General features: G+C 39.1%; 1 protein-coding gene across 2 annotated transcripts; it reads left to right on the top strand.

Moving 5' to 3' along the window:
* Positions 1-3,534: 3,534 nt before the first annotated feature.
* Positions 3,535-7,734, top strand: LOC121248199 (phosphatidylinositol 4-kinase gamma 5-like). 2 transcript variants are annotated; one of them, XM_041146588.1, is made up of 2 exons: positions 3,535-3,945; positions 5,329-7,734. In XM_041146588.1, the coding sequence occupies exon 2, from the start codon at positions 5,463-5,465 to the stop codon at positions 7,350-7,352; it is 1,890 nt and encodes a 629-aa protein (XP_041002522.1). In that variant the 5' UTR covers positions 3,535-3,945; positions 5,329-5,462; the 3' UTR covers positions 7,353-7,734. The 2 variants fall into 2 exon arrangements, with proteins under 2 accessions (XP_041002522.1, XP_041002521.1); XM_041146587.1 differs by having other exon boundaries at positions 5,178-7,734.
* The last annotated feature ends 5,054 nt before the right edge of the window (positions 7,735-12,788 follow it).

Genomic DNA, 12,788 nt, shown 5'->3' with positions numbered 1-12,788 from the left:
CAATTTATTTATCAATTTAAATCATCTAAAATTACCTAAACATTCAAACACATATTAGAATTAAGCAACACAAACAACGAGGAAAACACATATTAGAAAACACGAAAGTCATGGTAATGAGGTCATTAATTTCCCTCAATAATTTGAGTTTTGATGTATTTTATTTCATGAATGGACAATGCTACAGCTTCTGATGGGGCTCTTACTGGGGTCTTGCATTATTCTTTTAAGTATTTTTTTTAAAGTTATTTATTATATAGATTTTTTAACAAATTTACATATTTTAAAAAAATAAAATAGTTTAAAATATTATTAAAAAACACTTCTTTAATCATAAAGTAAAAAAAAAATTATTAAAAAATATTTTCTTAATCATAAAGTAAAATAAAAAATTATTAAGAATGTATTTTTTAATGATATTATAAATTTTTTTTTAATATTTAAAATTATTAACAAAATCTATATAAAAAAAAAAGTAAATAAAAACACATAAAAAAATACACACTAATGCAAACAATAGCTCCCAGCAAGAGCTGGGAGCGGAACGCTTAGCATTTTCCTTCGTGAATTATTACTAAGTAAGAATTAGGTCAAACAGTTTGTTCATATTTTGGATTAGCACTGTTCATCCATGTCGGATTTTTTCCCGGCCTGGTCTGGAACCTGGAAAACTGGATTCCGGCACGGATCAAAACTGATCCGGAACCCGGATTATAAAACCCGGACCAACACGGTCCAGGTACGGGTTGGGGACCCAGGTACCGGGTTTAAACCCGGTACCCGGGTCTTTTTAAAAGGAATTTTGTGTGATTGCCCCCCCACTCACCTCTCTCTCCCTCCCTCTCTCTCTCTCTCTCTCTCTCTGGTTCTCTCTCTTGTTGCAGAAGCAGAAACCTTAGGTCCCTAGCTGCCGCTATTGTGACCCTGTCACCGCATCTCCTTCGTCGTCGCCGCATCTCTGTCGCCGTAGACCTTTGCCTGTAGGTTGTTGTTCCGGTACTTTCACTCTCTCGCTCTCTCTCTCTCACTCAATCCGAAGAAACCCTAGCCTTCCCTCTCAGTGCCGATCGAAGAAACCCCATCATCCTCGTGACCCCATCATCTTCGTTGCCGACTCGCCTCATCGTCGTGACCCAAAGTTTGTTCTCTGCAATTTGGGTTCGTTTTATTCCGATTTGGGTCTGTTTTATTTCCTTGGAATGACGACGATGAAATGCTACGGCTTGTGTAGCTTTTATTCAGGTAAGATCTGGGTTTTTTTTTTTTTTTTTTTTTTTGTTAAACATGAGAGGAAACCAATGTACATTTCTTTTCCCTGAGCATGTACAAAGGTCGTGTTAAGAAAATCATGTATATCAGAGTACAATCAGGATGCAAAGAACCAAAGACATCAAAAAGTGAGGGTGAGAAAAAACTGTTAAGATTAGTAATCCTTGCAGAAATAGTGTAAAATGGTTAATTTATCTTGAGCCAAAAATACAATCTCTGTGGAAGTACACTAATTCTATTCTGTGCATGGGCCTGCAAACATAACAGAGCAGCCCACCAAGCACCCAATTAGGAGGTGAGCGACAGCATATCTTAGATAGGATAAAATGACAGAAAAAGATGCATGTGGTTGTCTCTGATTATTTGCAAATTAAGGCTAAGTTTGGTTGTGTTTATATGAGTTCTATTTTTCTTAATTCTAGCATTCTGACGTATGCAGCCCGGTATCCTCATCTCAATCACACCAAACTTATGCATCTATAATCCTAACATGATTTTTGATTGACTACTTCATGCTCAAAGGAAAAAATAGAATTAACTATGTAGAAATACAATTATGACATGCAAATGCAACATCTATAATCCAACTATCTTAGCTACTAGTTTTTTACTTCTTGGAGAGGAAGTGGCTGCATATAATAAAGGTCAGTTTCAAAAGCACTATACACATAAAGAATTACTTTTCTCTTTAGATAGCTCACGATTTTGCACTTGATGCTAACTATGATGGTTGACTATTCAATCAGGAGAAATGATCAAGCTGAAGCCTTATAGTGGGATGCTCAATATTGACTTCCGAAAAAGAATTGGAAAGAGAGATGTTTATCTTCTGTAAGTTCTGTTGGCAACAAAAAGCTTTCAAAGCAGTGAATTTCATGCACCTGATGCAAGAGTTTCATCCATTATGTCCACCAATGTTCAAGTTTCTGGTTTGTGCATTATTGGTGAAAAAAGATCTAAGACCTTAGATCTGTTTTTTTTATTATTATTATTAAACATGGGTATAAAGTATATGCTGTAAGTTTGAAAGATCTGAGTTTTTTTTCTTATTTTGCTAGTAAAATGGCTTAGGTAACGCGCCCTTTCTACAGAAGAATTAATATCCTGATTGTACTAATATAAATCATTGTAGTTTTGTATTTTGCAATGTAATGTAATGTGTAAATAACAAAATAGTGTAATATGTAGTGGATTGCATGTACTTGTCAAAAAAAAAAATGTAGTGGATTGCATGTATTTTTGTTTTTCATTTTTATATATTTTTATTATTCTGGAAAATGTTAATATTATGCTTTTTAATGACTCAGAAATTGCTTTCATAAAATATTATGCTTTTATAACAAAATTATGATTTTCAACACTTTTTTAAATTTTTTTTAACAATTATAGAAGAATTATACTTTTCAACATTTTAATTATAGGCTTTTATAAAATAAAAAATACACTTCTAAACGCTTTACATGAAAAAAAAGTAAAAAAAAGAACCGAGTACAACCCAGAACCCGGATTTCCAAGTTTTAAAAATTCGGATTAACCCAGGTTCCGGCCCGGATCTGACCCGGATCAACCCGGTTCGGATTTCAAATCCGAGTTTTAGTTCGGATATATCCGGGTTCTTGAGTCGGAACCCAGATGAACACTCCTATTTTGGATCTAAGTTTTAACGACGTTACTCTTGACAACAATATTTGTAGAAAAATATCAACAAAGAAGATCCGTATAAAACCTGTCCAGCATCATAAGTACATGATTGATTTGTTCATCCAAGCTTGTCATTTATCAAGACCATGAAAGAAACGTACGGTGCTTTCTCCAGCTTCTTCGAATGCCTTTGAGAACCCTTTGATATGACATAGCGCTCCGGACAATAATCTACTAACTAAACAAGTTACCATGAAATGTGACGATGATCTATCAAGGGTTGCTCCATGTCGCGCTCACTTTCTCCTCGATTGCAAGCTTACAATCCTACACCGTGGCCGAATTCATCACCGCCACATTTCCTTCACCAGCAGAAAACAACATCGTTTAAACATGCATTATCAACCAGCCTTAAATGCTAAGTTTTTTTTAGTCACGGTAACGTGCTCGTCGAAATTCCAAGTCGAGAGATGAGAGGCGGCAGTGAGTTCCGAAGGAAGTGCCGTCCAACTCTCATGGCGCTGCCCAACTCGAGCTGATGAGGGTGTCAACGTCCGAGAAGGTCGGATCCTTGCGGGCGTCGGCGAGTACGGGATCTTCGAGCGGCCAGCGTCGAGGTTAAGCTCGCCTTATTCACGTTGAAGTATCTGTCGCACTCGTGTAATCTCCGCGTTCTCTTCCATCGTCTTCCACAAGCGTACAGGTTTAAGCCGCGCAAAAACGAAACGTATCGTAGCCCGAACTAGATCTCGCCACGTCATCACGAGATCACCACGTGGCTTTATCCTGAGCGCGTGTTCACGTCACTGGCCCTGCTGCTTCGCTTTTTTACCGGTAATATGAGCAAAAGAAAGAAAATAAAAATGAAAAATCCCCAAAAGCGGGAGAGTGGCCAACTGAACTGACCCAACGGGTTTAGATTCCGTCCAATCGTGGCCGTTGATCTCTTTTGACTCCGTCGGATCTCTGCTGTTCGTTCACGGCGGTTGCTCTCCGCAGGGCTCCGCCGTCCAGTTTCCGATCCCGGGACATCCGGTGAGTTCGAGTTTCTCGGTTCTCCGACTTCGGCCGTGGCCCGATTCTTCATCTCTGTTTTTTCAAGAAACCAACTTTGAGATTTCTATGTGAATCGTTAACATTTTTTCAACTTTAGCTAGTAATTTCCTCACAATTTATGTATGCGCGCGCGCCTTTTTTCTCTGCAAATTTCGGTCCTTTCAATTATCTTTTTTACTGATATTTGTAATGTTCTTTTTTCGTATTTAAAATTTTCATTTTTTCGTTTTGATATATAGTTAGTTTTCTATCTAGAAATGAAAGTTGGTATTTGTCAGCTCTTTCAGAAGGCTAAAAGGGCGAGGAATCTCATCTGATTTCGAATTGAAAGTATATATCGTCTTTTGTGTTTAGTGTCTGTGAAACCTCTTTATTAAGAGTAGTTTGTTGTATTCCATAATTTGTTTTGGTCTCTAATCATTTGGGTTGCTCTTATTTTATTTGAAATTGTTTGAGGAAATTAATGATTGTTTGTTTCTGTTTCAAAGTGATACATTCTAATTTATTAGAAACAAAAAATTTACGTTCTGAAGTAGTGAGATCTGAATAAGATAGTTTTGAATTTAAAATTTAGTTACGTTAACGCTGTCTAATTTCACTAGAAGGTTTATCGTTCTTTGAGAGGGGGCAGTTGAAATATAGAACGATTGTCTTGCACGATGCAAGTTGTCAAATGGTTGATTTTATGTTTATAAAAGGCAATCTACTTGTTTAGTTTGATATATTTCCAAATAAATATGATTCCTGGCATGGTTGGATATATGCTTGCTCAAACTCGTAGTACTTACAACTTTATTCAAGCTAAAATGGTGGTAAGTTGGTGCGATTATTTCTCTCTTTTTTTTTTATCCCATCCCTTGGATTTGTGGTTTCTCTCTCGAAAGTTGTGAAATTTGATGCTTATTTGCAGACTAAAATTTGACCTAGCATTTTGCAAATGTGAACCAAGTGGATAAGAAACTCGGAGTTGAATCTCTCTCTCTCTCCCTCCCTCCATCTTGGGCGCGCGGGGGGGGGGGGGGGGGGGGGGGGGGGGGGGGGGGGGTAGGGGATAGAAATTCAGGACTTGTAACAAAGAGTGTTCCTTGGATAGAGAGCGAGCAGCTCTTTTTTAACTACATAAAAAGAAATTTTGTACTTGACATTTTTTCTTCTTGTCATTGGTTTTGAAATTTCTACCAAAAATCCTACTAACTCTGTTATTTTATCAGATGGTTCTCCGATGTGGCGATTTTTCTTTGTTTTGAACTCTGCATCGCATCAATGAATAGCTGTTCCAATGTGAGAATCACAGGCGCATTTTGCAGTTGACTGGTTTAATTATGATCACTCACTACACAACATTTTCACTCCAATTGCCAGCATTTGAATTAGGCATCTGCCTGAGAGAAAAGCTCTCTGCTGCCACCGCCTCTGCTGCTGGCTTTAAACAGTTCACCTCTTCCTTTCATGTCTCCTGATCTGGGCCTCATACGCACATCCTACACATAACATTGATGGCAGCTGCAACCTTTAGAGGACCTCTTGGTGGTGAGTGTGGTGGTAATGATAGAATGGAAAGAAAACCTTCTGGGAGGCGACGTGTATTTGTACAGACAGAATCTGGCTGTGTTTTGGGTATAGAGTTGGACCGGTGTGACAATGCCCACACAGTGAAGAGGAAGTTACAGGTTGCCCTTAATGTCCCAACAGAGGAAAGCTCATTGATTTGTGGTGATACAGTGTTGAAGAATGATCTGAGTGTTGTTAGAAATGATTCTCCACTTCTTCTTGCCAGGAACTTCTTGCACAGAAGCTCGTCTACACCTTGTCTCTCACCCACTATGAGAGGTGATCTTCAGCAGAGGGATCAGGGCGGCCCTATTGAGATATTAGGGTGCTCATATCAATCTTCTACAATGAAAGAACTGGTTGAGGTCATTGCGAAGGCAATAAAAGCTGGTGTTGATCCGATTCCCATTCGTAGTGGGCTTGGAGGTGCTTATTATTTTAGAAATTCCCTCGGTGAAAATGTTGCTATTGTGAAACCAACTGATGAGGAACCTTATGCCCCAAACAACCCAAAAGGTTTTGTAGGTAAAACCCTTGGGCAATCTGGCCTGAAACGTACGGTGCGGGTTGGAGAGACGGGATTTAGAGAAGTTGCGGCTTACCTTCTTGACCGTGGCCATTTTGCCAATGTGCCCTCTACTGCCCTTGTGAAGATCACACATTCTGTTTTTAATGTTAATGATGAGGTGAATCGTTATTGTATGCAACTAAATAGGAAGCAGGTCAGCAAGATAGCATCTCTTCAGCAGTTTATTCCTCATGATTATGATGCTAGTGATTATGGTACTTCTAGTTTCCCTGTTGCTGCTGTGCACATGATAGGAATTTTAGATATCCGAATTTTAAACACAGACAGACATGCAGGAAACCTTCTTGTTAGGAAGCTTGATGTGGTGGGGAGGTTAGGTCAGGTGGAGCTTGTTCCCATTGATCATGGCCTTTGCTTACCCGAGAGCTTGGAGGACCCATACTTTGAGTGGATCCATTGGCCCCAGGCATCAATCCCTTTCTCTGAGGACGAGCTTGAGTATATAGATCATCTTGACCCGTTCTCGGATTCTGAAATGCTCAGAATGGAGCTGCCCATGATTCGAGAGGCATGTCTTAGGGTCTTGGTCCTTTGCACAACTTTCCTCAAGCAAGCAGCAGTTTTTGGGCTCCGTCTTGCTGAAATTGGTGAGATGATGAGTAGGGAGTTTTGGGGCCATGAGGAGGAGCCAAGTGAGCTTGAGCTAATATGCATGGAGGCCAGGAAACTGTTAGAAGAGGGGGAGACATCAACTTCTGAGGTGAAAGCAGGAGGAAAGGATGAGTTTCAATTTGACATAGATTACGAGGAAGAGGGTTTGGGATTAGCTTCAAATATGGAAGAGAAACAGACTACTGAAACAACATTTCATTTGGGCGGGAATGGCCAAAATATACTCTATAAGGTAGATGAGAGTGTTGAGGAAGAGGAGGTGGTAGATTTTGATGGGGATGAATTACCTCAAAGAGGAGATGAACATGCTGGCCTTATGCGGGACAGGAATCTAAATGTTTCGAAGCTGTCGATGTCTATGAAAAACATCAGTGTTGGTGAGAAGAGCTGGCGACACTCGGGTGGAGTAAAAAAATGCAGGTATTTGGCTGGTACATCATCTGGAAACAGGAGTGTGAATGAGCAGCTACCTGCAAGCAGTAGTTTCGTAAAGTTGGCAGATCTGAGTGAAGAGGATTGGTTGCAGTTTCTTGAGAATTTCCACAGGTTGCTTTACCCGGCTTTTGCCAATCACAAATCAGGGAGTCTCGGTCAAAGGCAAAGACAGAGACTTGGGACATCTTGTCAGTTTTGAGGCATTTTATGAGATAAATAAGTATGGGAATATGGTAGAACTACATTGCTTAGAATGATATCGGAGCCAAAGAGATCCATGTTAGACTTCTTGTCAGATAAATAAAACTCTCGACATTGGCTAACGCAAGCGAGTGCACTGGCTAATGGGAATGAAGAACACGCTGTCATATGGTTGGTGCATAAATTTTTCCACTGTTGGTCTGTATACAACTCCCCCACTGGGCACCAAAACAATGTTGAATAAATCAGAACATAACTATCAATCTTTTATGTTATCTTGCTATGTTGAAGATGCAAACTATGTGAGCTTGCTTTTTCTTTGTATTGGATTCTGAAATGCTTTATGCTAATTCTAATTCATTTCTCTCTTTTCCACTTAATTTTAGTTGTTTGGTTTTGTTGTAGAGATACATTCAACATTCTCAAACTTTCTGTTAGATTGTTCATGACACTTGTTCTCATCAATAATTGTGCATGAACTCATCTAAGGCAACGTGAATTGTACGTGCTAATTACAATCTTCTTTAAATCTCTATCACAAAGATGAGTGAACTGCAGAGCTGGTTTGTTTTTTTTTTTGACTAATTGAAATTTATCGTGTTCCCTCCTTATCTAATTGACTAATATCAGAGTTTCATATTGAATGTAATTCCAAAACCTGCTTTTCATTATGATTTCAAGTGTTTATATTCACAGTCTTACAAGAGAATCTGGAATCAGAAAAGGAATAAAAGTTGTTACAAGCATCGGAGAGAATAATAGAAAAACTTTCCTACAGTTACTCTGGTACTCTACACTGCTGTATAGTTTGTATTTTATCTATGCTAATACGTCCCCTCGAGTCCAATGGGTGTCAAGGATATTGAGACTCATTCTAAAATTATAAAATTTTTCAGACATCAATGGCTTTGTAAAAACATCCGCAAGTTGCTCCTTAGAGCTGATGAAGGAGACTGCAAGTGACTTGGTTGCAACCCGATCCTCATAAAGTGGAAATCAATATTCATGTGCTTGATTATGGAATGGTATACTGGATTGGCAGCAAGATAGGTGGCACCAATATTATCACATCATAAAGTTGGAGCTTTCGAGAGATTAATTCCAAGTTCATAGAGTATAGTTTGTAACCAAATTAATTCAGTAGTAGCAGTGGCAATGGATTTATACTCGGCTTCCGTACTTGATCTTGCCACTGTCTTTTACTTTTTAAAACTCCAAAAGATCAAATGTTGGCCAAGAAAAATACAAAAACCTCATGTTGACCATCTATCATCTGGGCATCCCGCCCAATTAGCATCAGAATATCCTTGTAGATTGGAAGAAGATTTAAAGGGAAACATTAAGCCATGATTAATTGTGCCTTTGAGGTATCTCAAGATTCTTTTAACAGCACTCCAGTGTGGTAATTTTGGTGCATGCATAAACTAACACACCTTGTTCACAACAAAACTTATATCTGGACGTGGAAGAGACAAGTATTGTAAGGCTCATACAGTGCTTCTAAACAGTGTTGGATCATCAAAAGTGGGGGAATCAAAGTTGGATAGTTTTAAGGAAGCTGCCACGGGAGATGGCATGGGTTTGGCCTGCAACATGTTGTGAATCAGAAGATCCTTGATGTATTTTCTTTGAGTAAGCTGCAAACCATCATGTAAATATTCAATTTCCAAACCCAAAAAATATGACAAATGACCTAAGGCCTTAACTGGAAATGCATGGCTCAAGTCAATGATGAGTTTGTCAATGGCAAATGAATGAGATGCTGTAATGACTATATCATCTACGTAAACTAATAGATAAATTCTCATGTCACCATTTGCAAGAATAAATAAAGATGGGTCATCTTTTGAAGCTGTGAAGCCATACCCAAGAAGACAGGAGCTTAACTGTGCAAACCACACCCGTGGCGCTTGCTTGAGTCCATAGATGGTTTTCGTCAATTTGCAGACATAATCAGGATGAAAAGGATCAATGACGCCTTGTGGTTGCTGCATGTATACTATGTCAATCAACTCTCCATGGAGAAAGGCATTTTGTATGTCGATTTGGCGCAAAGACTATCTTCTGGCTACAACAATTCACAAAATTAATTGAATAGTCAGTGCCTTGACAATTGGACTGAAGGTATCATGATAATTGATCACTTCTTGTTGATGGTAGCCTTTAGCCACCAATCAGGCCTTCCGTCTCTCAATTTCACCATTCGCATGAAATTTTGTCCTGTAAATCCATCGACAACGAAGAATATTAGATTAACTATCAGGGGGAACCAATGATCATGTGTGGTTCTGTAAAAGAGCATTGTGCTCTTCGACCATGGCTTGACGCCATTCTAGAAGTTTGGATGCAGCAGAGAAGCTAGAGGGGGTGTCGGATGGAGTGGTTGTGTTGGTGAGACACCGTCGAGTGGGATATGGTACAGTATCGTCTGTTAGAACATGGGGATGAGATGAATTTGTTTGTGCTCTAGTGATTATGGGAGATCGAGGGGGAATAAGAGTAGTTGAAGATGAAGATTGCGGAAAAGGGGAAGTTGTCGAAGAAGAACCCAAAAAATTAGGGATCCAAGGGGAGGGATTGGGAACGGATGTGTGAGGTGGGCTTGGGCCTGGGCCCAAAATAGATGGAGAAAGAATTGGTAGAAGGGCCTCAGTAGATTGTGATGATGAGGTGTTAGATTGGGCTCGTGATTTTGATTAGGGAAAAGAGGCTTCATTGAATACAACATCCCTGGACACATAGAGCCTGTTGGCAGCTAGGTCCAAGCATTTGTACCCTTTGTGTGACGAACTATATCCTAGAAATAGGCATGATTTAGATCAAAATTGAAGTTAATAATTATTATAAGTATGCAAGTGAGGCCAACATTACAGCCGAAGACTTTTAAAAAATTATAATCGGGATCTTTATTGTAAACCAGATTATAAGGTGATTTGTTGTTTAAGGTGGGAGAGGGAATGAGATTTATGAGGTAAACACCGTTTCAAAAGCTTCAGCCCAAAAATGTAGTGGCAATGAGACATGGGCCGAGAGAGCAAGCCCAATCTTTACAATGTGTCTATGCTTAAGTTCAACAAGTCCATTTTGTTGATGGGTATGTGGACAGGTGAAGTGACGCGTGATGCCCATTTTTTGACATATTGAGGTGAGTGGTTTGAACTCATCACCACCATCAGTTTGAGGTGTGATTAGTTTTGTACTGAATAATCGTTCAATGTAGGGAAGAAAACTAAGAAAGATATTATGAACATCGAACTTTAATTTCAAAGGAAAAAACCAAGTAAAATGAGTGTATTGATCAACAAAATATTGAAAACCATTTCTAGACATGTATGGGGCTGGACCTCAGAGATCAATTCAGACAAGTTGAAGGGGCTTAATGGCTTTGGCCTGAGATGGATTAAAGGGCTGCTGATGACTTTTGGCTCAAGGACAGTCCGAACAAAATAAATTTTTGTCTTTGGGAGAAACTTGCCAACAATTTTGATGCAGAATGCGGGAGACAAGATTTAAAGAAGGGTAACCCAAGCGCCGGTGCCACTGAGCAGCAGAAGTCTTTTCGCCAACATGGGTAGATGGTGAAGATGAAGAAAAAACTGGCGTAGGGGAAAGACATACAGTCCTTTATGGTTGGGACCAGTGAGGAGCAACTTCTCCTTCAAAATGTCCTTCACAGAGAAATGGGAAGCATGAAATTCAAAGAAGCAACGAGTGTCAGTGCAAAATTTACAAACGGAAACAAGATTCTTAGTGATTAAAAGTACATGCAAAAGATTTCAAAGTTTGAAAGAGGAAGAGGCAGAAAAAAAAATTGAATCACCAATGTTCTGTATCAACAATGCCGAACCATCTCCCACTCTAATTTGATCACCATCATTGTAGGGTTCAGAGGAAATATTCAGATGTTGAAGGTTGTTTTGAGGTGATGAGTAGCCCCCAAATCTGGGTACCAGTTGCCATCAAGATAATTGTTTGAGGTTGTGAAATTAGCTGAGAAGGATGGAGGGGCTTCATACAGGTAAGAATGGTTGAATCTGTTACGACATTGCAGTGCCACATGCCCAGGTTTACTACATACTTGGCAGGTTGGGCGGTTGTTTGAGGAAGTTGATTGAGTGGGTGTGTTTGAGGGTGAGTAAGTACAACCACCCTGTGAGTAAAATTGAAACGGCCTCTGCCATTGTGTCCAAAACGTCCACCTCGTGAAAAGCCTTTACCACGTTGATCACAACCTCTAGTTATGATGAAGTTGGCAGAAGGTTCAATAGAGGAAAAACTCCTGATATTGTGAGAGAGACAACTCTCATGTACAAGAAGCCATTGAAAAAGTTCATTAGATGTGATGGGTTCAGCTCTTGTTGTAACTAAGGTGATGAAAAATTCATAGGAAGGGCCAAGGCCTGTGAGCAAGTATGTGACAAATTCTTGGTCAAGTAAGGGACTACCTGTTATTGCTAAGGTATCGGCTAGAGCTCTAACTTTGCCAAAGTAATAGGTGATAGATTGATCTCCTCGTGTAAGATTTGCTAAATGAAAGTGAGTTTGGAATTGTTTGGCTTGAGAATGTGAAGTGAAAATAGAGATTAAGGAAGTCAATAGCCTGTGAGAGGTGATAGCAGTGAGAACATGGCTAACAACTGATTCAGGGAGTGAAGAGAACAAGATGCTCAACACAAGCTAATCTGTTCTTTTCCAAGAAGAAAAATCAGATTGATAGTTGTTTGGTTGGGAAGAAATTCTGGTGGACAGAGAAGTGATCCATCAACATATTGATAAATGTCATGGCCACGTAAATAAGCACTGATTTGAAATTTCCACAAAGAAAAATTTCCTGTGTTGAGTTTTGTAGTCACAATGTGCGAGAAAGAATAGGCGACAAGGGAATTTGGTGTGTAAAGGGCTGAAGAGGCTGGAGGAGTGTCATTTCAGAGACTAGTGGTCGTAGTGCTTTGATACCATATCAGAGTTTCATATTGAATGTAATTCCAAAACCTGCTTTTCATTATGATTTCAAGTGTTTATATATACACAGTCTTATAAGAGAATTTGGAATCAGAAAATGAATAAAAGTTGTTACAAGCATCGGAGAGAATAACAGAAAAACTTTCCTACGGTTACTCTGGTACTCCACACTGCTATGCAATTTGTATTTTATCTATGCTAATAACTAATACACGTAATATTTCAAACATCATAGATGGTTGCATGTACATTTAGTTCCCAAGAAACAATCTATTTCATGCAATATGCGATACAAGTTTTCCTGCAAATTTCTACATATGTTGGTTCTTTAACTGACTTCTTAGCAATTCTCAATGATGTTATAGTACAATTCAAATCATTGGCAGGTGATGCTAATACCAGTTATAAAGATAGAAGGAATTATCTTTACTTTTAGTAGGTCAAACAGCAACAAGGTAAATTTTCTAGGGGA

This window comes from Juglans microcarpa x Juglans regia, chromosome 2D (assembly GCF_004785595.1).
Source record: "Juglans microcarpa x Juglans regia isolate MS1-56 chromosome 2D, Jm3101_v1.0, whole genome shotgun sequence".
Classification (NCBI taxonomy): Eukaryota; Viridiplantae; Streptophyta; class Magnoliopsida; order Fagales; family Juglandaceae; genus Juglans; species Juglans microcarpa x Juglans regia.
The sequence above is the reverse complement of the archived record's forward strand: the minus strand, read 5'-3'. Positions and strand labels throughout refer to the sequence as shown.